The 24,563-nt window shown below is 48.6% G+C and overlaps 1 protein-coding gene across 2 annotated transcripts in view; it reads right to left on the bottom strand.

Moving 5' to 3' along the window:
• ARHGAP39 (Rho GTPase activating protein 39) overlaps positions 1–24,563 on the bottom strand; it is a 187,340-nt gene that overhangs the window by 76,856 nt on the left and 85,921 nt on the right. For both annotated transcript variants that reach the window (XR_015951607.1, XM_035125366.3), the window contains exons 2-3: positions 23,975–24,412; positions 1,849–1,929 (exon numbers count right to left, since the gene is read on the bottom strand). Coding sequence is in view for 1 of the 2 variants with exons in the window: in XM_035125366.3 (XP_034981257.1) it covers positions 1,849–1,929; positions 23,975–24,412 (519 nt within the window). In the remaining variant the exon portion in view is untranslated. The remainder of the gene's footprint in view (positions 1–1,848; positions 1,930–23,974; positions 24,413–24,563) is intronic.

The following is a 24,563-nucleotide window of genomic DNA, read 5'->3' on the forward strand; positions in this document are numbered from 1 at the left end:
AACACAGAAAGCCCCCTTATACAGACTGTTGGGTCCATTTAGCATCACCTTGCCGCCGACAAAGGTGCGTATAGTTAAAGCTATGGTTTTCCCAGTAGTGATGGATGAAAGTGAGAGCTGCACCATAAAGAAGGCTGATCGCCGAAGAATTGATGCTTTTGAATTATGGTGCTGGAGGAGACTCTTGAGAGTCCCATGGACAGCAAGAAGATCAAACCTATCCATTCTGAAGGAAATCAGCCCCGAGTGCTCACTGGAAGGACAGATCCTGAAGCTGAGGCTCCAATACTTTGGCCACCTCATGAGAAGAGAAGAATCCTTGGAAAAGACCCTGATGTTGGGAAAGATTGAGGGCACAAGGAGAAGGGGACGACAGAGGACGAGATGGTTGGACAGTGTTCTCGAAGCTACGAACATGAGTTTGACCAAACTGTGTGAGGCAGTGGAAGACAGGAGTGCCTGGCGTGCTCTGGTCCATGGGGTGACGAAGAGTCGGACACGACTAAACGACTAAACAACAACAACAAAGCACTGTAAAGTGGTACCACTGGTTATGAACTTAATTCGTTCCTGAGATCCATTTTTAACCTGAAACTGTTCTTAACCTGAGGTACCACTTTAGCTAATGGGGCCTCCCGCTGCCACCAGCCACTCTGGGCGGCTTCCAACAAAATATTAAAATACAATAGTCTATTAAACATTAAAAGCTTCCCTAAGCAGATGTGTTTAAAAGTTGGTAGGTGTTTTTCTCTTTGCCATCTGGTGGGAGGGCGTTCCACAGGGCGGGTGCCACTACCAAGAAGGCCCTCTGCCTGGTTCCCTGTAACTTGACTTCTCGCAGGGAGGGAACCGCCAGAAGGCCCTCGGTACTTGGCACTCGGGTTTGCAACCTTGAGTTACAAACGCCTCAAGGTTACAAATGCTTCAGGTTACAAACTCCGCTAAGCTGGAAGAGTTACCTCGAGTTGTGAACTTTGCCCTAGGATGAGAACGGAAATCATATGCCGGCAGCGCAGCAGCAGCAAGAGGCCCCCATTAGTGAAAGCACGTCTCTAGTTAAGAACAGTTTCAGATTAAGAACGGACTCCGGAACGAATTAAGTTCATAACTAGAGGTACCACTGTATTATTATTATTATTATTATTATTATTATTATTATTATTATTATTATTATTATTTATTTATTTATTTCCTCGTGTTTAGAGCAACAACAGAAAGTTACAAGAAAGGAGATTCTGACTAAACATTAGGAAGAACTTTCTGATGGTAAGAGCTGCTCGACAGTGGAAAGGACTCCCTAGGAAGGTGGTGGACTCTCCTTCCTTGGAGGTTTTTAAGCAGAGGTTGGATGACCACCTGTCCTCCAATGCTGCAATTATATGATCCTATGGAGCATGCGCAGAGTGCTGGACTCCGGTGCAGATCCTCAAGATACGATTGTAGGAAAACAGACTTGTACAGATAGGCTCAGTACTGCCCACAATGAGTGGCAAGAGTTTCAGACAGGAACTCCACACTCCTTCCCGACCCAGGAAGGTCGTGGATTGAACCAGGGACCTTCTGCATGCAGAGCACCTGCTCCGCCCCAGAGCTATGGCAGCCAGGTGTTCTGCCCCACGAAAGGTAAGAGCAAGGGTGAAGAAATTTCAGGTGCTTCCTTGTGGGTGCAAAGCCGCTCCTCTGCCACAATGCTACATGCCCTTCCCCAAGATCTCCTAAATTAAACAACCTCCCCCTGCAGGTCTCCTACAACACTGAGTTTCTATAATTCCACACCGAAATGGATTCTCTCCCCCCCCCCCCAACTGCCCCGCTTTCTAAACTCTCTTTAGCATCAGGGCAACTCACCTGTATTGTAGCCGCTGCCCGTCGGAGCCATAATCCCGATAGATCTCGTATTCCTTCTCGAAAACTCCGGGAGGCGAGGAACTGCAAGAGGACACAAGAAGAAACGAGGCTATGAGGAACAAAGCAGGTGGGGACCAGCACACACACACACACACACACACACACAGCTTGCTGGTCAGGATTGTGTAGCAATGGAAGCCGCATCTAGCAAACTGGGGATGGGAAACCTTTTCGAGACCAAGAACCTTCTGGGGGCTGCAAGCCAGCAGCGGCTGAGGACAGATGCAAAAGCAGGTGCAGCAATGAATATAAAGCAATGAATATGCTTGTGAAACGTGGCCCACTTATAAACACCATCTCCAACTCCTCAAAAGATTCCATCAACGGTGTCTCCGAAAAATTTTACACATCACCTGGGAAGACAGGCGAACTAATATCAGTGTACTGGAAGAAGTGTCAAAGCAATGATTCTTCCACATCAACTTCGTTGGACTGGTCATGTTGTGCAGATGCCTGATCATCGTCTTCCAAAAAGCAACTATTCTATTCCGAACTTAAAAATGGAAAGCATAATGTTGGTGGTCAACAAAAGAGGTTTAAAGACTCTCTCAAGGCAAATCTAAAAAAAAAAGTACTGTAGTATAAACACTGACAACTGGGAAACACTGGCCTGTGAGTGCTCTAATTGGAGAACAGCCTTTACCAAAAGTGTAATGAGCTTTGAAGGCACTTGAACTCAGGATGCAAGGAGAAACGTTCTAAGAGGAAGACACCAAATCCACACCGTGACCAACTCCCACCCAGAAACCAATGTCCCCACTGTGGAAAGATGTGTGGATCCAGAATTGGCCTCCACAGTGACTTATGGATTCACTGTTAAGACCGTGTTCATGGAAGACAATCTTACTCAGCCACGAGAAGAAGGAGGAGAAGGAGAAGGAGGAGAAGGAGGAGGAGGAGGAGGAGGAGGAGGAGGAGGAGGAGGAGGAGGAGGAGGAGGAGGAGGAGGAGGAGGAGGAGGAGGAGGAGGAGGAGGAGGAGGAGGAGGAGAAGAAGAAGAAGAAGAAGAAGAAGAAGAAGAAGAAGAAGAAGAAGAAGAAGAAGAAGAAGAAGAAGAAGAAGAAGAAGAAGAAGAAGAAGAAGAAGAAGAAGAAGAAGAAGTTACAGCAGACTAGGCAGTACACTCAACTCTTCTCTATCCTCCTTCCAGGCAAGCAAGAGTTCAGGGACATGTTCTCGCCAGGCCAAAACACTCAAGGAAGGTAGGAAGGGTGTGATATGGGCAAAGGCCAAAGGGTCAGAAAGAGAGCTCTGAATGGCCGCCTTTGGCCCCTAGGCTTTCGGTTGCCCACCCCTGTAATAAGCTACACCCAGACACAGCTAGACTATTTGCCCAGCAGAGCTAAGGTGTGTCTTTCAGAGAGCTAGCTGCCCTGCTGGGGATGTTATCTACTAAGGTCCGACCAAAGGCAGCCAGCAAAAGAAGCAAAATCACATATCAGAAATATAAAAACATAAAAGCCACAATCCCTCGCCTGGTACTTTATTTGGAAAGGATCAAAATATCTCTGTTTATGGATCTGCATTGTTGTTGTTGTTGATGTTGATGTTGTTTGTATACCGCCCTTCATAAAATAAAATTATTATAATTATTCCTATGGAATGCCCCCTCATCAGATGTCAAAGAGATAAACAACTATACAACTTTTAGAAGACATTTGAAGGGAGCCCTGTTCTTAAGGAAGTTTTTAATGGTTGATGTTTTTCCAGTGGTTTTTATGTGTTGCAAGCTGCCCAGAGTGGCTGGGAAAACCCAGCCAGATGGGCGGGGTATAAATATTGTTGTTGTTGTTGTTGTTGTTGTTATCTGATTATTAGTATCTGATTAAGTGTACATGCACACGAAAGCTCATACCAAAATAAAAACTTAGTTGGTCTTTAAGGTGCTACTGAAGGAATTTTTTTATTTTGTTTCGACTCAGACCAACACGGCTACCTACCTGTAACTATTATTATTATTCTGAAGGTCACCAGACAGTTTGCAACATAAAAATACAAAATGAAAACACACAATAGATTAAAAATGCATCAATTATATGTTAGCCTGATGCATGGAGAAATGTTATAGATTTGTGGGTTTATTGATCTATTCTATAGGATAGGATAAGGAATCTGATTTGACGCGAAGCTCCTGCATAACCAGGTTGAGCTATACTCAGTGTGTGGATGAGTGAATTGGGCTTCAAGGCTTACCTGTGCTTAAACGTTACCGCCAGCGAAATCGCTTCATTAGCCCCAATCAAATAATTAGTGTAGCGGTTTTACAGAGCTTCAAAAAAACACATTAATGCATTAAAAAATACAAAGCTAGAAACTGCACCAGCTAAGATAAATATCCGCCAATGGAGGTGTTTGCGTTAATGAGGGAGATTAGGGGATGCTCCTAGAACAAAGAGAGAGAAACGAGTTGTCCTTATGGGATGGATATTTTTAAAAGGAAAGAAAAAAGAAGTGGCAATAAAAATTAGCTCTGACAGAAGCTTAATTTTAATGAGGCTTCCAAGCTTTAGATTTACAACTCACAAGGGCGCTGCTAGGGAAATCACTTAGCCCCTTTCCTTTCTCTCTCCTGTGCACATGCAAATCCTGAGTCCCTGTGCCTCCATTGAATCTCGAAGGCACATGTGTGTCTTCCATGGCCAGCAATAGCGGCAGCGAAAGCAGGGGTGGTGTCATGGCCCGGCTGAACGCTGAGGAACAGTGGGAGGAATCAGCCGGGGGGTGGGATGACTGTGAGTGGTCAGAGGGAGAAGATTGGGGAGAGGAGGTGTTGGCAATTGAAGAAGTAACAGGACTTGGTGAGCGGGGAGAGTCAGTGGCAGAGGGAAGTGCAGAATCAGAAGATGAAGCAGGAGAGTCAGAGGAGGGAGGTCAAGAGGAAGAGATGAGAGGTACCGAAATTCCAAAGGAGCAGAGACTCTTTATGTATGCAACGACAGCTGCACGGATGCAACTAGCCCAGAGATGGAAAGTCCCTACCAGAGAGGAGGGGCAAACTAAGCTGTTGGATTATGCTGAAACACCAAAACTGACTCGAAACAAAATAAAAAAATTCCTTCCAGTAGCACCTTAGAGACCAACAAAGTTTGTCATTGGTATGAGCTTTCGTGTGCATGCATACTTCTTCAGATACATGCACACGAAAGCTCATACCAATGACAAACTTAATTGGTCTCTAAGGTGCTACTGGAGGGAATTTTTTTATTTTATTTCGACTACGGCAGACCAACATGGCTACCTAACTGTAACCAAAACTGACTGGAAAGCTCAGGAACCAAGAAGACCCAAACTTCAATAAAGAATGGGGGAAATTCACAATTTACTTGAGAGACCACTGTAAGCAGATGGAAACATTAGCAGGATTGTAATAACACTTGTAATGTAGAAGATATTATGGACAAAATGGAGAGACATAAAATTTGGATGATGAAATAATATGCAGTTGAAAAGGTTTATAATAGGACCAATAGAGGGAAAGGTGGGAAGTCTAGGGATTCAGGGGAAATCTCTAAATATGGATATGCATTTTGTATTGTTATAATTGTATATCTGTAAAAACAAATAGAAATTATTTCCAAAAAGAGGAGGAGATGAGTTTTGGATGCTTTTTTGGGGGGGACTCAAATTTAAGAAAATGGGGGAAGGATTGCCCAAAGTTGTTGAGCCGTTTGGGGGGAGGATTGCCAAACGACTGACAATCGCTCACTCGCCAACATGCGCCTGCCTGCTCACCAACAGCAGACGGCAATCGCACGCCCAAGTGCCAAAGCGGAAGCCAATCCGCAGCAACCAATCACCCAGCCAATTACCGCAGCAGCAGCAAATCCAAAGCAGGACTTGGCGCAGCCACCAATCACCCACAAAATCGCCGCCAAGCTCCTGCTCGCGGCTGCGACCAAACACCCGTCCCCCCAACGCACTACCCATGTATAGGACGACCCCCGTTTTTTAACATTATTTTAGAGTTTAAAAAAAACCAACCTCGTCTTATACGCGGAAAAGCACGGTACTTTCTGATCCATGCAGCAAGACCATGGGTAGGCAAACTAAGGCCAGGGGGCCAGATCCGGCCCAATTGCCTTCTCAATCCGGGAATCAGTGCATTTTTACATGAGTAGAATGTGTCATTTTATTTAAAATGCATCTCTGGGCTACTTGTGGGGCCTGCCTGGTGTTTTTACATGAGTAGAATGTGTGCTTTTATTTAAAATGCATCTCTGGATTATTTGTGGGGCATAGGAATTCGTCCATATTCCCCCCCCCCCCAAAAAAATAGTCCGGCCCCCCACGAGGTCTGAGGGACAGTGGACCGGCCCCCTGCTGAAAAAGTTTACTGACCCCTGAGCAAGACCTACCGGGATGTGCTGCTGTGCTAATTAGGCCTGCCACTCCAACCAGTCTGTGCAGGTTGTGTTCTTGCTAATGAAGAGTTAACTCAATGCGCACAGTGTGATTTACTGCTGGCTTGCTGCTGTCAGGTGGGGAACCTGTGTGTTTCAGCTCGAGGGCCACATTTCCTTCCAGGAAACCTTTTGGGGGCCATGGGCCAGTGACGCTCAGGGCCAGAGGCAAAAGTGGGTGGAACTACTAATGAATTTTTTTACGTAGCCTACTTTCTCCACACATTTCCACTCCTTTCTCCATCCTGCGGCCGCCCAACCAGCCAAGAGGTAATGGCCAGTGTTTGAGGCCATATTCCTGCAGGTAAAAATGCTAAGCTGGATCGGGCCGGGGGGGAGGGGGAAGAGCTGCAAATTGGTTGCACGATATAAAAATATTTTTATTAATCATTTTTAAAAGCCAGCTGCGCGTACTATGAACCCTGGTGGATTGTAGCGATGGACAGGGTTTTATGCTTTGCATCCATTCAGACATTTTATTAGCTTTTTATGGCTTTTAAATCAGATCACTACTCACTCGGCCTCATCCACGGGAGCTGAGCAGGCTTTGGGTGGGGGGATTATTAATAAACTTTTCCATGTTTTTGAGCACATCCGCGCAATCTTTGGGCATGCTCCCCGCATAATAACATCTGCCTCCAGAGGAGCAGATCTGAAATTATTTGGGGGGACACCGTGTCGGAAGCTCAGCCACGCAGATTTTATCGCTGAGCCGGATATTAGATTCTTGCACTTTCTTGCAGCTTCTACCCATCATACAGCACAAGAAAAAAAGGGGGGGACGTGATGGAGGCATTTAAAACCATTCATGATGCAGAGAAAATGAATGGGGGGATTATTTCCCTCGCAATGTTAGGACCTGGTGGGGGCCATCTAACAAATCTGAAATTTCAGAGATACAGTCATACCTCATGATAACACCCCCCCCCGCTTCATGTTGCGTCTTTTCAGGTTACGGGCGTGTTTTGGGGCGGGGGGGCGCGTTTTGGGGGCGGGCAGCCGTGATGGCGCCCCTGGGATCGCGCTGCCCGGGACGCCCCGCCCCCCGCCCCTATCTTCCTACGCTCCTGGTGTACTCTACTCACACCGAGCAGGGTCGCATATCACCGTGCTCACTGGTCTGCTCCCAACCGGGCAGCCCGGAGGATGCACATTGGCGTGCCTGGGGGCAGACTCACCGCTAGCCCCCACCCAAAATGCCAACAGCGAACGGGCCACCGGAACGGATCCCGTTCACAACATGAGGTACCACTGTACAGGGCAGAGAAAAGGAGTAAATTGCATTATGCTTTGGAATTCGGCTTTAAATGGGGAGGGGGTCAGCTTGGAAACATTTGTAGAGTATAAGCCCACCAGTGCCTACTAGCCTCCAAGGTTGTGCAAGGATGAGGCAGAAATGTGTGTGTGTGTGTGTGTGTGTGTGTGTGTATAGTGTATACTCTATATATATAGTGTATATATAGTGTATATATAGTGTATATATATATATACTCTCTCTCTCTCTCTCCCTCCCTCCCTCCCTCCCTCCAGATATATTCCATTCACTGATTTTACAATCATTTTGCCATTTTAAAATTCGACTTCCTTCCCCCTCTATCTGCGGTTCCTTAAATTTATTTTTAATATCTCCTGCATATCCAAAGTCACTTAATTTACTCATTTACAGTTGGGCCTGATGAGCATTTACTGTTTCCAACCCTAATCCTGCAGAAAGACATCTAATTAGATTTTAATCTGATCCTGACTTGTTTTTAGGAGGTAATTTACAGTTATTGTTTGATTTGATATTAATGTTATATATTTGATGTTAGCCGCCCTGAGCCCGGTTTTGGCCAGGGAGGAGGCCGGGATACAAATAAAAGTTTTTTGTTTTTTAAAAAAGTTGTTGTTGTTGTTGTTTTACTGTATTTATCTTCTTTAAATATATACTCTTATGTAACTGCAGGTTATTACAATAACCCTGCCAGTGATTTTATCTGTTTACAATTTATCTGTAAATAATCAATAAACCATTTCCATTCTTTGATTAAAAGTTTGTTATCTTGATTTCTTATTCTTCCGGTAAGTTTCGTCATTTCTGCATATTCCATAAGTTTTTGTATCCATTCTTCCTTTGCTGGGACTCCTTCTTTTCATTTTTGGGCAAATAACATTCTTGCCGCTGTAGTCACGCACATGAATAAGTTTCTATACAGTTTAGGTAGTTCTGCCCCTATAATTGCCAAAAGGAAAGCTTCTGGGGATTTTTTTTAGCAAACGTTATTTTAAACATCTTTTTCAATTCATTATATATAATTTCCCGGTAAGCCTTAACCTTACCGGAAGACCACCCCATATGATAAAAAGAACCCTCTTTCTCTTTACATCTCCAACACTTGTTTGATTTTGATTTATACATTTTTGCCAGTTTACTTAGTGTGTCAGAGGCAGAAATGCTTTTGAATGCCATTTGCTGGAGGGGAAGCATTGCTCTTGTGGGTTTTACAATAGATGCATCTGGTTGGCCACTGAGAACAGGATGCGGGAATAGATGGGCAACTGGCCTGATCTAGTATTTATGTTCTTAACAGTTGCTGGGAATCACAAGCAGGGAATGTGGTCTTGTGCTCCCTGCCCTACGGTAGTCTCGTTTCATTTCCATGAGAACGGCAGGCAGGTCCTTAAAAAACGCTTCCCTTGAAATGGAAGAGGGGCCCTAAAAGAGTTGGACTGTGTGCGGATCACGAGCAGGGAACGCAAGGAGCTGAACAGGGCTGCAGATGTATATGCAATTTCATATTTTTTAAAAAGCATGATCTGCCCAGCTCAGCATCAACAGTACACTGTTGAAACCATAGCATATTAGAAATGTAGAGTTGGAAGCGATTCCTAATGGTAATCTAGTCCAGTCCCCTGCAATGCAGGAATCTCAAATGGATCATCCACGACAGATGACCATTCAACATCTGCTTAAAAACTGCCAAGGGAGGAGAGTCCATCACCTTCCGAGGGAGACCGTTCCACTGCTGAACAGCTCTTACTGTCAGAAAGTTCTACCTGATGTTTCGTCAGAATCTCCTTTCTTGCAACTTGAAGCCATGGGTTCGTGTCCTACCCTCAAGAACAGGAGAAAATGAGCTCGCTCCCTCTTCCGTGGGACAGCCCTTGAGATATTTGAAGAATGGCTATCCTATCTCCTCTCAGTCTCCTCTTTTCCAGGCTAAACCTACCCAGCTCCTTCAACCGTTCCTCATCAGGCTTGGTTTCCAGCCCCTTGATCAACTTGGTCGCCCTCCTCTGCACACCTTCCAGCTTGTCAATATCCTTCTTTAACTGTGGCGCCCAGAACTGGACACAGGAATCCAGTTGGGGGTCTGCCCAAGGCAGAATATTACCTCCCCCGATCTAGAAAAGTTGCACATTTGTTCTACGGCACGTGGAAATCTACCGCTTCCCGAGATATGAGCCCAGGCATTGCCTTCCCCACTAGATGCTTCCCCCCCACCCACCTCCACCGTCCCCCACCCACCCCAGTCTCCAGCAACACTGCTTGTCTCCTTCGGTGCTGAGCTTTGACAGGTATTGTGCTTCCAAAAGCAAACAAGCTAAAGAGGTTTGGACAGGGATGGATGGAGGCAATTGTGGGAAAACACAAAAAAAAAACCTCGCAGTGTCAGGAACCTGTAAGAACACAAAGTGATCACTCAGCCTGAGAGGCTGCCTTCATCCCGCCGGCGGGTGTGGGATATATATATATATATAAATGTCAGCCTCCTCAACAGGACGCAACGCCCTGAAGCTCTGACGGTTGCTTACGGTAATACTTGACCTTTTAAATCAGCCTTTGCCAGCCAGGCACCCTCCAGATGTTTCGAACTACAACTCCCAATTGGGGCCAGTAGCCCAAACAGGGAGTTAGTTTAGCTCACAAGGTTTACAACCTCAAAGCGGTTTATGCACAGAACAAAACCACAAAGTTACCAGTAAAAAACCCACTGAAAAACCATTAAGAAAGTAATTAAAAACAGCAACAATTAAGGATATCGAGAAATCAAGGGCTGGCGGTTTTAGCTGAGCGGCCCGTTTCTCTCTCTCTCTGCTGAAGCTTTGACAAAATTGTCGCCCATACCACCACCACAGGGCCAAAAACCCATCTTTCTCGGGCACAAGGGCAGGTGCTGCAGTCAGTGTAGACACATAAAGAAGGTGGAGCTGCAATAAAATGTTGCAGTGCACTCCTCACCCCCCCAACACAGGAACCTCAATGCAGGTTATTCTGCAGAGCAAAGCCTCCCCCCTGTTTTTCTTTCCTGTTTTGATTAAACATGATGTGACTACTGAGGATGCTCAGTCCGAGCTGTTTGGGGGAGACTGGCCCCCTCAGCCCCTTTATTCGTTTATGAGCCTGTTTATTTGGAATATTCACCAAAATATATCAGGGCAGTATACAGCGGGCAGGGTGGGGGGCCTCAGTTAAACATAATTGCAGATAGATAAAAACTGGTTGGTAAAAAAAATAATCACATCACAGCAGTACAGTACAGTTGTTTAGATCAGTGTTTCTCAACCAGTGTGCCTCCAGATGTTTTGGGACTACAACTCCCATCATTCCTGACCACTGGTCTTGCTAGCTAGGGATGATGTGAGTTGTAGTCCCAAAACATCTGGAGGCACACTGGTTGAGAAACACTGGTTTAGATGACATCTAAAGGAAAGCAGTGATGACTCCGACTGGTTCTCCAGTGGCAGGGAGTTCCAGAGGGCAAGGCCCTGCCATAATAAAGACTCAGTCCCTGGTAAAGCCTGGCCCAACCTCAGGGGCATGGGGAGACCACAAGGAGTGGGCCAACCATTTTTCTATGTGATTGGGGCTGTTTAAACACCCAGGACTTCTTTGGACCAGACTATGCGTCCCAGGGTGGGGGAGCAGCTGGCCCCAAAGGGGATGCCACAAGGCACTGGGCTGGCCCTGTTCCTGGGTCAAAGCGGGAGGGCGGGTGGTCTTTTCTAGACGGTTCCTTTAGAGGAGGCAGCTAGCTTCTAGGTCTAGCTTCTTCTAGGTCTTGCTTGTGCAAAGTTTTTTCTTCTCGTGATGGGCCACATGTATGCGCCACTTCCTGGGATTTTGTGCCTGAGTGATCTTCCCGACTCATAAACCCAGCCTTCCCCTTCCCTGTTTTTGAAACACTTGACCAGCTCCATCCTGGCTCCCTGCCACAGTGGCTCTGCTTGGCCACCACAGTTGAAGGCAGCCATGCTTCTGAATCTCAGTTTCTGGGAGCCATGGGAGGTGAGAGGGCTCCGGTGCTCAGGTCCCACGGGCACTGGAAGAAGAGGAGGCCTGGAAGCTTACTCTGGACAGGGGAACTCCCCTGAGCAGCTCTGAGCCCCTTGAATGAAGGAAGCCTGAACTGGAATAAATTGGCTGGAGGGTGGGTGTCTCCCATAGCAGGGTTCTGTCTCTCTTATGGCTCCTCCTTCTGGAAAGGAGGAGACTGGGAGGCGAAACAATAGCCATCTTCAAATATCTCAAGGGCTGTTGCATGGAAGACGGAGCAAGCTTGTTTTCTGCTGCACTCCAACCAATGAAACATTAGAAAGAACTTTGCAACATTAAGAGCTGTTTGACAGTGGAAATAATAATAATAATAATAATAATAATAATAATAATAATAATAATAATAATTTTATTTATACCCCGCCCTCCCCAGTCAAAACTTTGCTCAGGGCGGCTAACGCCAATAAAATTACAATAAGACATAAAAAAAGAAAGCAATTAATTAAAATACAGATTAAAATACAATATAAAAATTTAAAATGCAGCCTCATTTTAAGTAGTCCAAACAACAACAACAACAACAACAACAACAACAACAACAACAACAACTTATTTATACCACGCCCATCTGGCTGGGTTTCCCCATCCACTCTGGGCAGTTTCCAGCAGAATATTAAAATACAATGATTCATCAAATAGCAAAAGCTTCCCTAAACAGGGCTGCCTTCAGATGTCTTCAAAAAGTCAGGAAGTTGTTTATTTCCTTGACATCTGATGGGAGGGCGTTCCACAGGGCGGGTGCCACCACTAAGAAGGCCCTCTGCCTGGTTCCCTGTAACTTCGCTTCTCACAGTGAGGGAACCGCCAGAAGGCCCTCGGAGCTGGACCTCAGTGTCTGGGCAGAACAATGGAGGTGGAGATGCTCCTTCAGGTATACTGGTCCAAGGCCATTTATTCTGTTTCCCCGAAAATAAGACATACCCATAAAATAAGCCGTAGCAGGATTTCTATGCATTTGCACAATATAAGCCATACCCTGAAAATAAGACATGGTGATAGGCGCAGTTCTGGAGGGCACCAAGGAAGAGGCGAGGCTGGACGCGTAATAAAAAAATAAGACATCCCCTGAAAATAAGCCATAGTGTGTCTTCTTGAGGAAAAATAAATATAAGACAGTGTTATTTTCAGGAAAACATTAACGCGGTAGGGCTTTCAAGGTCAGCACCAACACTTTGAATTGTGCTCAGAAATGTACTAGGAGCCAATGTAGGTCTTTCAGGACTGGTGTTATTTGGTCCCGGCGGCCGCTCCCAGTCACCAGTCTAGCTGCTGCATTCTGGATTAATTGCAGTTTCCGGGTCACCTTCAAAGGTAGCCCCACGTAGAGCGCATTGCAGTAGTCCAAGCGGGAGAGAACCAGAGCGTGCACCACTCTGGCGAGACAGTCCGTGGGCAGGTAGGGTCTCATCCTGCGTACCAGATGGCGCTTGTAGACAGCTGCCCTGGACACAGAATTGACCTGCGCCTCCAGGGACAGCTGTGAGTCCAAAATGACTCCCAGGCTGCGCACCTGGTCCTTCAGGGGCAGTTTCCCCATTCAGGACCAGGTGATGGGTTCTGCTTCATCGGAGGTCTTCAAACAGAGCTTGGATGGCCATCTGTCGGGAATTCTTCAGCTGTCATTTCTGCATTGCAGGGGGTTGGACTAGATGACCCTTGGGCCCCTTCCAACTAAACAATTCAGTGATTATGGGAATGCAGGGTTTGCACATCTGCCTGCGGCCTGATCCCACCAGGCTCCCTCTGAGCAGAGACAGCATCATTTCCGCATTCTGCACAGCTCCGAACGTGCCATATTCCTGCAGGTGTTACCAACCTTCAGCAGAACGCCCTTGACCCCCCCAACCACCCACCCACGAACCGCTCAGCCACATCCCTTCCTTCCCCCACCCCACCCCCAGCCACGGCAGCTGATCTCCAAGATCTTTGCTGGAAAGAGACTTGTCAATTGGCTTTCCAGACACCGCTTGGCAGCTCGCCCAGGAGAAGGAAAACAGCCCGACATGTTTGAGCAAGTGGTACGGAGCACGCTCGCTCGGCGGGGAGCCTTGGGGAAGCGGAGAAACAGCATCTGCTGTCAACAGCAACCCCAGTAGGGCCGAGAACGCGGGGAGGGAAAGGAGGTCTTACGCGGCAGCACTTTCAAAAATTGTCATTATTCCCCTCCTGCACCCCAGAAGCCTGACGGATTTGCCAGCATGAAATGCAAGCTCTGGGGATAAGCTGGAAGGATCCTGAAACAGCAGCAGCAGCACAATCAGCCTCAGTTACAAACTGTTCCTGGTTTTGTCTCTTTGATGTCAAAATGCTTCAGCCATGGTGAGACGGCAAAGCAAAGCCAAAAAGAAAAAAAGAATAGACCTCCGCCATTAGCCTCCAGTTCATCACAGGCACTCTGATCTCTTCCAACTGTGGAGCTTTAGAGACCCGAAGATCAAAAGAGAGGGCAGGCGCGGTCTCAACCCCCTCCCCGAAACACAGGATGCAAGACCCCACCTGGGGCGTGGGGACTTCAGTTGGAAGAAAAGCTCAGCGAGAGACAGGAGGTTAGGCACAGCCCTGCTAATCTGCCATCTTCTGCTCCTGGGAGGAAGAAATTGGGGGCCGGTGACGAGAGGGGACAGGGATATATAAGAAGCTGCCGTATCCCGAGCCAGACCATTACAGGATCAAAGAATTGTAGAGGTGGAAGGGACCCTCAAGGGTGATCTAGTCCAACAATCACAGCTAAAGAATCCCTGGCAGGTGACCATCCAAGCTCTGTTTAAAAGCCTCCAAGGAAAGTGATTCACCACCTTCTGTGGCCGTCCGTTCTGCTGTCAAACAGCTCTTGCTCTCAGAAAATTCTTCCTAATGTTTAATCAGAAAGGAATCCCTTTCCATCCCTTCTGGCATTGTTGATGCTGTCTGTCTGGGTTTTGCACAGCAGCCTCTCCAGGCCCTGCCTGTAAATTTTGGAGATTGGACCTTCTGAATGCACAGCAATGATCTTCCACGGAGCTATAGCCCTTGCCTCAAAGGTAGGGACTCGGGTACGAAGGACATGGCTAAGGTCTACTTGGTCCTGAGGTCTCTTCTCGGGGGGTTGACTTCACCCCCGAAAGTGCACACTTCCGTCATCTCCTGAGACACACGGGTGCCGACGATGTTTTAAATTAAGATGGTGAAATTTCAGTGATCGTTTTATTGTTTTAGCCTTTTTGTAAACTGCTTTGGGGGCGCGGATAGCGCTGTGGGTTAAACCACAGAGCCTAGGGCTTGCCGATCAGAAGGTTGGCGGTTCGAATCCCTGTGACGGGGTGAGCTCCCGTTGCTCGGTCCCAGCTCCTGCCAACCTAGCAGTTCGAAAGCACGTCAAAGTGCAAGTAGATAAATAGGTACCACTCCGGCGGGAAGGTAAACGCCGTTTCCGTGTGCTGCTCTAGTTCGCCAGAAGCGGCTTTGTCATGCTGGCCACATGACCTGGAAGCTATACGCCGGCTCCCTCGGCCAATAAAACGAGATGAGCGCCACAACCCCAGAGTCGGTCATGACTGTAACTAATGGTCAAGGGTCCCTTTACCTTTAAACCGCTTTGAGCCCCCCCCCCCCCCCGCTTGCAAACAAGCGGTATATAAATTTTATGGAATGAAGTAAGCAAATTAAATGGCCCGTCTCTTCCGGCATCCTGTTCTCACACTGGCCAACCAGAATGGGAAACCTGCGCGGAGGACCTGAGAGCAAAGAGCAACTTTGCCCACTCGCAATTCCCAGCAACTGCCATTCGGAAGTATCCTGTCTCCGGCTGCAGAAGTAGAACAGAGACCATCATGGATTTTGCTGGGGAAGGCCCTCTCCAAGCGGAGAACCACAAACTGGATCACGATCTATCTGGCCTTCCCCAGCAATGATGTTGTGCTTTACCTTCTTTTCCAAGCCAGCTATCAGAATCAAAATGTTTCACTGCAAGGCAGCAAAGATCCTTCAGGACCATTGATAGGCTCTATAAAAACAGATAATGGCAGTGAGAGATTTTACTTTCTTGGGCTCCTTGATCACTGCAGATGGTGACAGCAGTCACGAAATTGGGAGAAAAGCAATGACAAACCTAGACAGCATCTTAAAAAGCAGAGACATCACCTTGCTGACAAAGGTCCGTATAGTTAAAGCTATGGTTTTCCCAGTAGTGATGTATGGAAGTGAGAGCTGGACCATAAAGAAGGCTGATCGCCGAAGAATTGATGCTTTTGAATTATGGTGCTGGAGGAGACTCTTGAGAGTCCCATGGACTGCAAGAAGATCAAACCTATCCATTCTTAAGGAAATCAGCCCTGAGTGCTCCCTGGAAGGACAGATCGTGAAGCTGAGGCTCCAATACTTTGGCCACCTCATGAGAAGAGAAGAATCCTTGGAAAAGACCCTGATGTTGGGAAAGATTGAGGGCACTAGGAGAAGGGGACGACAGAGGACAAGATGGTTGGACAGTGTTCTCGAAGCTACAAACATGAGTTTGACCAAACTGCGGGAGGCAGTGCAAGACAGGAGTGCCTGGCGTGCTATGGTCCATGGGGTCACGAAGAGTCGGACACGACTAAACGACTAAACAACAACAACAACAAAATCTGGCTGGGTTGTAAATGGATCTCCTCTTTCCTGTCTCCCTGCCCAAAGGCTCGTCACGCAACCCTCAGCTCCTCTTTCAGGACTCCAGAGAGGCAAAAGCACTGAAGGTCTTGGCGCCAACAGTGAAATTTGGGGCAAACTTGCCAATAAGGAAAATATTGCAGCAAGAAAATCTGCAAGAAATCAGGAGATGGGAGGGGGAGGGGGAAACGACAACAATAGGACAAGCAGTAAGAAAAACCACCCTGGAAAAAGTCAAGGACCTCCATCATGTCCAAAGAAGTGACAAAATGGGCCTTTTGTGAGAAAGGGAGGAAGCAATTAACTCCCAGGATGTGCTGGGATTGAAAAGGGCCTCTTTGTTGGCACCTGCAGGAGGGAGAAAATAGTTATGTCACTGCTGGTGGGTGTCAGAGAATGAAAAGCCACCCAGGGGAGGTCGGGGAGGCGGGAGGGAAGGAGAGGAGGAATGAAGAGACTGTTAGGAGTTTGAGGAGGAGGAGGAGGAGAGCTGAAGGCGCAAGTCCTTGGCGCCAACCTGGTGCCCTCCAGGTGTTTTGGACTACAACTCCCATCAGCCCCCGTGGCAGTAGTGGTGGATTATGGGAGTTGCGGTTCAAAACACCTGGAGGGCACCAGGTCAGTGAAGGATGCTCTACCCTTCCCCTAAGGGTCTTGAAGCAAAATACGAGCAAGAATTGTAGTAGAACGTAGTTGAAAGGAGTCAGTAAATCATCAAATCTGTTCCTTTTATCCACAGGTAAAGGTAAAGTAAAGGGACCCCTGACCATTAGGTCCAGTCGTGACCAACTCTGGGGTTGCGCGCTCATCTCGCATTATTGGCTGAGGGAGCCGGCGTATAGCTTCCAGGTCATGTGGCCAGCATGACAAAGCCGCTTCTGGTGAACCAGAGCAGCGCATGGAAACGCCGTTTACCTTCCCACTGTAGTGGTACCTATTTATCTACTTGCACTTTGACATGCTTTCGAACTGCTAGGTTGGCAGGAGCTGGGACCAAACAACGGGAGCTCACCTCGTCGCGGGGATTCAAACCGCCGACCTTCTGATCAGCAAGCCCTAGGCTCTGTGGTTTAACCCACAGCGCCACCTGCGTCCCCTTTATCCACAGAAAGGGATGCTAACACCATGCTCAGGAATCCATCCATGCACCCCAGATGGAGGAATCAGGTGCACAGCAAAAACAGCTCACAGAACAAACCCTCCCAATGCCTCCATGCCATAAACCGGCACTTTTACGTCAGGGCTCAGCCCCAAACTCTGCACACCTATAAAGTCTTTGCTAAGTTAACAGAGTGTCTCTTGACATAAACAGAGCATCTTTCCCCCATTCGCCAAATAAATACAGTTTGCCCACCCTAGGCAAGCACAAGCTCCCACCAGAAATGGCTTGTCTGTAATTTACGGCTAAGCATGGTGGTTCCCCCCCCCCAGCACCTCTTTTTATAATCCGGGCAACGCCTAGAAGCAGGTTGGGGGGGAAGAAGCAGCTGCCAATAATTCACTTCTTCGCGCAGCCCGTAAACTGTGGAACTCACCCCTGCAGGAGGCAGTGATGACCAACAACCCAGGTGGCTTTAAAATGGGATTGGTCAAATTCATGGAGGAGGAGAGGGCCGTCGATGGCCACTAGCCGCAACAGGTATGCTCTGCCTCCACAGCTGGAGGCAGAAATGTTTCTGAATGCCAGTTGCTGGAAACTGCGAGTCTTGTGTTTGATTCCGGGTTTTCCAACAGAGGCATCTGTTTGGCCGCTGTGAGAACACGAGGTTGAACTAGATGAACCATTGGCCTGATCCAGCAGACCACGGCAGAGGGTGCACTGCACCGAGGTTTGCAAACTCCTTGACAAGGCAGAATCCGAACCTGAGACTTCCTGCTTCGTTGCTCAGTCAGCGTCAGAGCGAGACGGTGGCCTCTCCCATGCCGCAGGTCCTTCAGCGCAGCCTTAATCCTTTTATTTTTGCATCTGAATAATTGACCGGTCTCTTTTTCATCATCTCCTCTTTTATTTCTCTCTACATCAAGTGATGATTAGAGAAACCTCCTGGGATTCGTCTCCCAGCTCGGCCTTCCCTACCTCCTCCACTTTGCAGCTCGGTGGGGTGGGGTGGGGTGGGGTAGGAAAACAAAACATCAGAGCGCAAGGAGAGCCTGCTGGATCAGGCCATTGGCCCATGTAGACCAGCATCCTGTTCTCACAGTGACCAAACAGATGCCCCAATGGGAAACCAGCAAGCAGGATTCAAACACAAGAGCAACTCTCCCCTCCCGAGGTTTCCAGAAACTGGGATTCACAGATTGCTGCCTCCAACTGTGGAGGCAAAGCATAGCCATCTTGGCTAGTTGGCATCACAGCCGTCTCCTCCTCTTTTAAAGCCATCTAGGTTGGGGCCATCCCTGCGGCAGGGAGTTCCACAAAACCACACCAAGGGCATTTCTGTGCTCTTCTCGACAACACAGAAGTTGGAGGGAACCAAAACGAGAAAGGGAAAGAGGGAGAGGACCGGGATGAGGCTCTCACAGCCCAGCGCAGCAAGCAAGAGCGGACGTTGATTATGAGATGTTCAGCTTCGTATATTCCCCGCTCCCAAAACTCGGCAGGCAGCCTTTGACGAGTTGACTGTGCCCCAGCCTCATCTATCTGCGAGGAGGCTGTGGCGAGGAGGGACAAATTAAATTATAACTGCAAATGCGAGCTGAAAGGGGCATCGGGAAATAACGAGCCTTTCCTCCCAACTTGCTGCACCCTCCGGCTGTTTTGGACTCCATCTCCCATCAACCCCAGCCGTAAACAGAGACGGGGAAAGAGGGGGAGTGGGGAGCCTTTTGCGTGCTTCTTCTTTTCTTTTACTCGTAATTTCCCCCGGGTTTAATTTGCTTCCAGCCATGTCGCTGAGAGATGCTGACCTTAGTTCTGAACTTGGCTAAGGAGCAATTAGGAGAGAGAGATCTCCGCTGAAACTTGCTGAGCCAAGAGGCACGGCCGCCTGGCTGCGCAGAAATGGAAGAGGCTGGCATCTTAATGAACACAAAAGTGGGGCTTTGGATTCATTGAGCGTGATCGGAGGTGGGGTGGTTTATTTTTGAGTTTTTCGGTCCTCCAAACACCAAAGGCTACACTTCTTAGAATTCCCAAGCTAGGAAAAAAATAAATTATACCGTCTGGCGTTCCAGAAACCACGGAGAATGTTCTCTGGCACTCAGAAACAAAAGCTTAGGCAGACAAATGATAGGTGATGAAATTATAATGCTTATTTTCCTCCGCGTTGAGTAGGTGCAGCTGCAGCTGCAGGCTGTGCTAAACACTCTCATAAACATAATAATCCGACAGTCAAATTAAAAGGCAGACCTGCACTGCAAACACATCTCCCGGAACTGGAAGGGGAGGGGTCAAGAGAAGGCCTCGGCAGCCGATCCACTCATCAAGACACTATCGTGGCTATCAAAAATCAATTTTCAATTTGCAGATGCCGCAATCCTTGGGCTTATCCCCCCTGGGCTCCACAGGACAGCCAGGAGCCGAAGGAATTTCCTCCACCAAGAGCACCTTGTCCTTCACTTTGGGTGCCTCCAAACCATCACCAGCATTTTTGTTCAGGTAAGACTAGCCAGGTTTTTAGAATACTGGGGTGAGTTTCAATCTGTTTTTAAAAAGGTAAATGTACCCCTCACCATCAGGTCCAGTCGTGTCCGACTCTGGGATTGCGGTGCTCATCTCGCTCTATAGGCCGAGGGAGCTGGCATTTGTCTGCAGACAGCTTCCAAGTCATGTGGCCAGCAGGACTAAGCTGCTTCTGGCAAACCAGAGCAGCGCATGGAAACGCCATTTACTTTCCCACCGCAGTGATTTCTATTTATCTACTTGCACTCTGATGTGCTTTCGAACTGCTAGGTTGGCCGGAGCTGGAACCGAACAATGGGAGCTCACCCCGTCACAAGGATTCAAACCGCTGACCTTCTGATCGGCAAGCCCTAGGCTCAGTGGTTTAGACCACAGCGCCACCCGTGTCCATTTTAATTTGTTTTTTGTTGTTGTTTAGTCGTGTCCGACTCTTTGGGACCCTATGGACCAGAGCACGCCAGGCACTCCTGTCTTCCACTGCCTCCCGCAGTTTGGTCAGACTCATGTTCGTAGCTTCGAGAACACTGTCCAGCCATCTCGTCTTCTGTCGTCCCCTTCTCCTTGTGCCCTCCATCTTTCCCAACATCAGGGTCTTTTCCAGGGAGTCTTCATGAGGTGGCCAAAGTATTGGAGCCTCAGCTTTGTGATCTGTCCTTCCAGTGAGCACTCAATTTGTTTTTAGCCCCTTGCTATTTCAACCCATTGTCAAATTATTGTTGTTATTTTTCTTATATTTATTGTTTTCTTTTTGTTTTTCTGTAAACTGCTTTGAGGGTTTTTTCTACAACCAAGCAGCATAGAAATTTTCTGAAATGAATCAAGCACCACCCATCGCACGAAGGGGGGTCCTCCAAAGGAACCCCGTCTCAGTCAAATCCCAAGACGCGCCTTAGAAAGAGAAAGGAGGCCGTTTCAGAGGAAACTCAGCAGGAACTATTACGCAGTTGGGATTTTACAGAGGGGCTGCACCCCCGCAAACACCGCTGCCTTTGCTGCTTCCCATTTTTTTTGTGGGTTGGCCTGACCAGCAGCACACTGCAGCTGCCCCAAGGCTGGCGTCCCTCTGCTCCTACACATCACAACCATTTGGCACACAGTTAGACCAGATTCTCTGCCAACGCTGCGCTTGCACCCGAGTGCACCCCTTTTCTCCTGCCCCGCAAGATCAACTTTGCTCCTGCCAGGGGCACAATGCGCACTTCTTCAGATGTAATTAAGCAATCACGGCAACGCCGTCGGGCATAGGGGAAGACCCCCGCGGAAAGCCACCTGTTGCCTCCTCCCAGCTGATCTTTAATTACTGCTGACACTGATCGGGTAATTGCTATTATTAATTATATTAATGATCACTGTGCGCCGTCTCAAGCGGATTGCGCGGCTCAGATGCCGAACTCCGGCTCAAATTAGCGATAAGGAAGTCCCCCTTCCGTATCCAGATCGCTGTGGCTCTGAGGCTGCAGCGACCAGTTTTTGCCAGCCATCCTTTCTCAAGAGGGAGGCAGTCGCCTCCGGAAACCCACTCCAGCTTTTCTCTCTCACCACAGCCTGCTCTGAGGAGGCTCTCCTGGCCTGGGCAGGATTATTGGTTCACAAGCCATCTGCAAACAAGGCGGGTACCTGAAGCAGGCAGCGCTGTGATGCACCAGCCATGATGGGCATCAGCTGAGAAAGGGAAAACAACCATCACCTATTCCTTCCTTCCTTCCTTCCTTCCTTCCTTCCTTCCTTCCTTCCTTCCTTCCTTCCTTCCTTCCTTCCTTCCTTCCTTCCTTCCTTCCTTCCTTCCTTGTGTATTTCAGGAAACTGCTGCAGACTGCAAAAAGGGGGGGCAGTGCAGGGAGGGGCCAGGGCCATCTGCGTAGCAAATTAGAGCCTCCTGCTTGCATTCCAGTTAGCTTTGCACTGCCTCAGAGAAACGGCCCACTTTTGCAAAGCAGGGGACCCTGGTGTCTTGGATCCCACTAGAGGATGAATGAATCTTTATTTGCGTCAGCCATCAGCCATACCATAGAATCATAGAATCATAGAGTTGGAAGAGACCACGAGGGCCATCCAGTCCAACCCCCTGCCAAGCAGGAAACACCATCAAAGCATTCCTGACAGATGCCTGTCAAGCCTCTGCTTAAAGACCTCCAAAGGAGGAGACTCCACCACACTCCTTGGTAGCAAATTCCACTGCCGAACAGCTCTTACTGTCAGGAAGTTCTTCCTAATGTTTAGGTGGAATCTTCTTTCTTGTAGTTTGAATCCATTGCTCCGTGTCCGCTTCTCTGGAGCAGCAGAAAACAATCTTTCTCCCTCCTCCATATGACATCCTTTCATATATTTGAACATGGCTATCATATCATCCCTTAACCTTCTCTTCTCCAGGCTAAACATACCCAGCTCCCTAAGCCATTCCTCATAAGGCATCATTTCCAGGCCTTTGACCATTTTTGTTGCCCTCTTCTGGACACGTTCCAGCTTGTCAGTATCCTTCTTGAACTGTGGTGCCCAGAACTGGACACAGTACTGCAGGTGAGGTCTGACCAGAGCAGAATACAGTGGTACTATTACTTCCCTAGATCTAGATGCTATACTCCTATTGATGCAGCCCAGAATTGCATTGGCTTTTTTAGCTGCTGCATCACACTGCTGACTCATGTCAAGTTTGTGGTCTACCAATAAAAAAATAATACAATATACAAATAATAGGAATAAAAAGTAAATTATTATTGTCAGGGGGACTCCCTACAGGGACCCTCCCCCAGTCATCCTGACCAGCACTTCGCCCAGCGACAGCGCAAGCAGCGGGTCAGGAGGAGGGAATGAGGAATGGAGAGGGGGCTCCAAGACACATCAGAGCACCTACACCGACCCAGCAGGTCAGAGGAGGAAGGACAGCACAACAAGGTGTCGGAGCCTCTGCAATGCTCCAGCCAAAGGACGGGAGAAGGAACGCAGCCCCTTCCGGCGCCCACGTTGGGTCATGCACCCAGACGTAGGGCAAGGGGGCGGCGTTTGGGCGTCCCCAGACTATTATGCTGGTGCAAAAACAGACAAGCGCCATTGCCGGGTTCTGAATCAGACTAGGCAGTCATGTTTTCTGATGTCTCTGCACTGTAAATAGTATGCACAATAAAGCTCTTAAAGACAGAGCAGACTGGAGAGTCTTCACTCGAGAGTAGCCGCAACAATCCCCTGACAATTATATAAAATACATGTTAGGGTTTTGAATCAGTAGTCACATAGTGGATCTTATTCTGATTGCCCCAGCTGCAAACCTTGCAGCCTTTGCTGCCACCTGCTCATCTTGATCTGCCAAGAGAAAGGACACTGTGGCAGTGGCTGGGCGACCCGGAATGGACAATAAAAGAGGGGTGATAATCTCATTCCTCAAGTCTTTATAAAGAGTGCAAGCCAGAAGTGCCACTGATTCGGAACTATCCCACTAGAGAGATGCAGGTGAAAATCCTCGCAGGATGGAGATTCCAGGAAGGACAGGATGGAGGGGGGGAAGTAGAAGAGACTAGGAAAGGTTTGGGGGGGGGGGCTCAGAAGCTCACAATGAAAGGAAGATACAAAGACAGGGAGCAGGAGAGACAGGCAAGGCAGGCTGAAACCTATGGATGCAGAGTCAGACCCTCTTGGTGCATTGTGGCTAGCAGTCTCTAAGGCAGGGACCATCCAGACATTTGCTGGACCACGACTGCCATCACCCCGACTTCTGGCAGAGGCTGGTGGGAGTTGCAGTCCAACAACTTCTGCCGGGGCACAAATTCCCCACCTGTGCCATCCTGAGGCTGGCAGGGCGATCGCAGCAACTTGTCCCCGCAAACAAACTGCAGAGCGGCCACAAGCGAGCTTTTGATTGCAAACCGCCCTTTGTGGAGGAGTGTGCAAAAACAAGGAAAGGAAATTTAAAAACACCTAATGCGCCCTTCCCACCAGTCAAAGCTCACATTCCTCCCTGCTCCACAGGGTCCTTAGGCAGAGCTCAGAGCAAGGCTGGCCTCTGCTTAGACTGCTCCATCCACTAGGCTGTGCTGCCAAGCCCCCAAAACCAGAGACCTGTGGCTTCCGCATGACGCCGCAGGTTTTAAAAGCCCCGCCGCGCAAGGTTACCTTTCCGTTTCTTCTTTGACGGTGGCGAACTGGGAAGGCTGCCGATGGGTCCGACTCTGCTCCTGCGCTTTCTCCCCGCCGCCCTCCAGCTCCTGCTCCTGGGAGGAGCTGGTGCTGCCCTCGCGGCTGACATTGCTGCTGCGCCCGGGGCTGTTCTCGGTGGACGCCCGGGGGGACTCGGTGTTCTGCTTCAGGGTCTGGAGCTTGGCCAGGGGGATGATGTCGCAGTTCTGGGGCCGGTGCCACACGGTCCGCTGGGTGGAGGCATTGTAGTAGTAGAATCGCGAGGTGTTGGGGTCAAAGAGCTCCCACCACTGGTTCTCGTTGGTGCGCTTGATGCGAACGCCGGCGGGGGGGTCCCAGACGCACTCCCCTGTGATCAGGTTGGCGTACATGCGCTCCCGCGTCCGAGGCTCTATGATTTCCACCCATTCCAGCCTGGGGAGGAGAAAAAGAATCACAGGGAGACTTTAGAAGCTGGTTGTGATCGGTGTCGCGCTTTCAGCCCTGGGCGTCCCTAGGTGACCTCTCGTCCAGGCATTGGCCCAGACCCAGAGGTGCTACTTTTTTTTTTGTATATAATTTTATT

Source organism: Zootoca vivipara, chromosome 8, assembly GCF_965207765.1.
Source record: "Zootoca vivipara chromosome 8, rZooViv2.hap1.1, whole genome shotgun sequence".
NCBI classification, from domain to species: domain Eukaryota; kingdom Metazoa; phylum Chordata; class Lepidosauria; order Squamata; family Lacertidae; genus Zootoca; species Zootoca vivipara.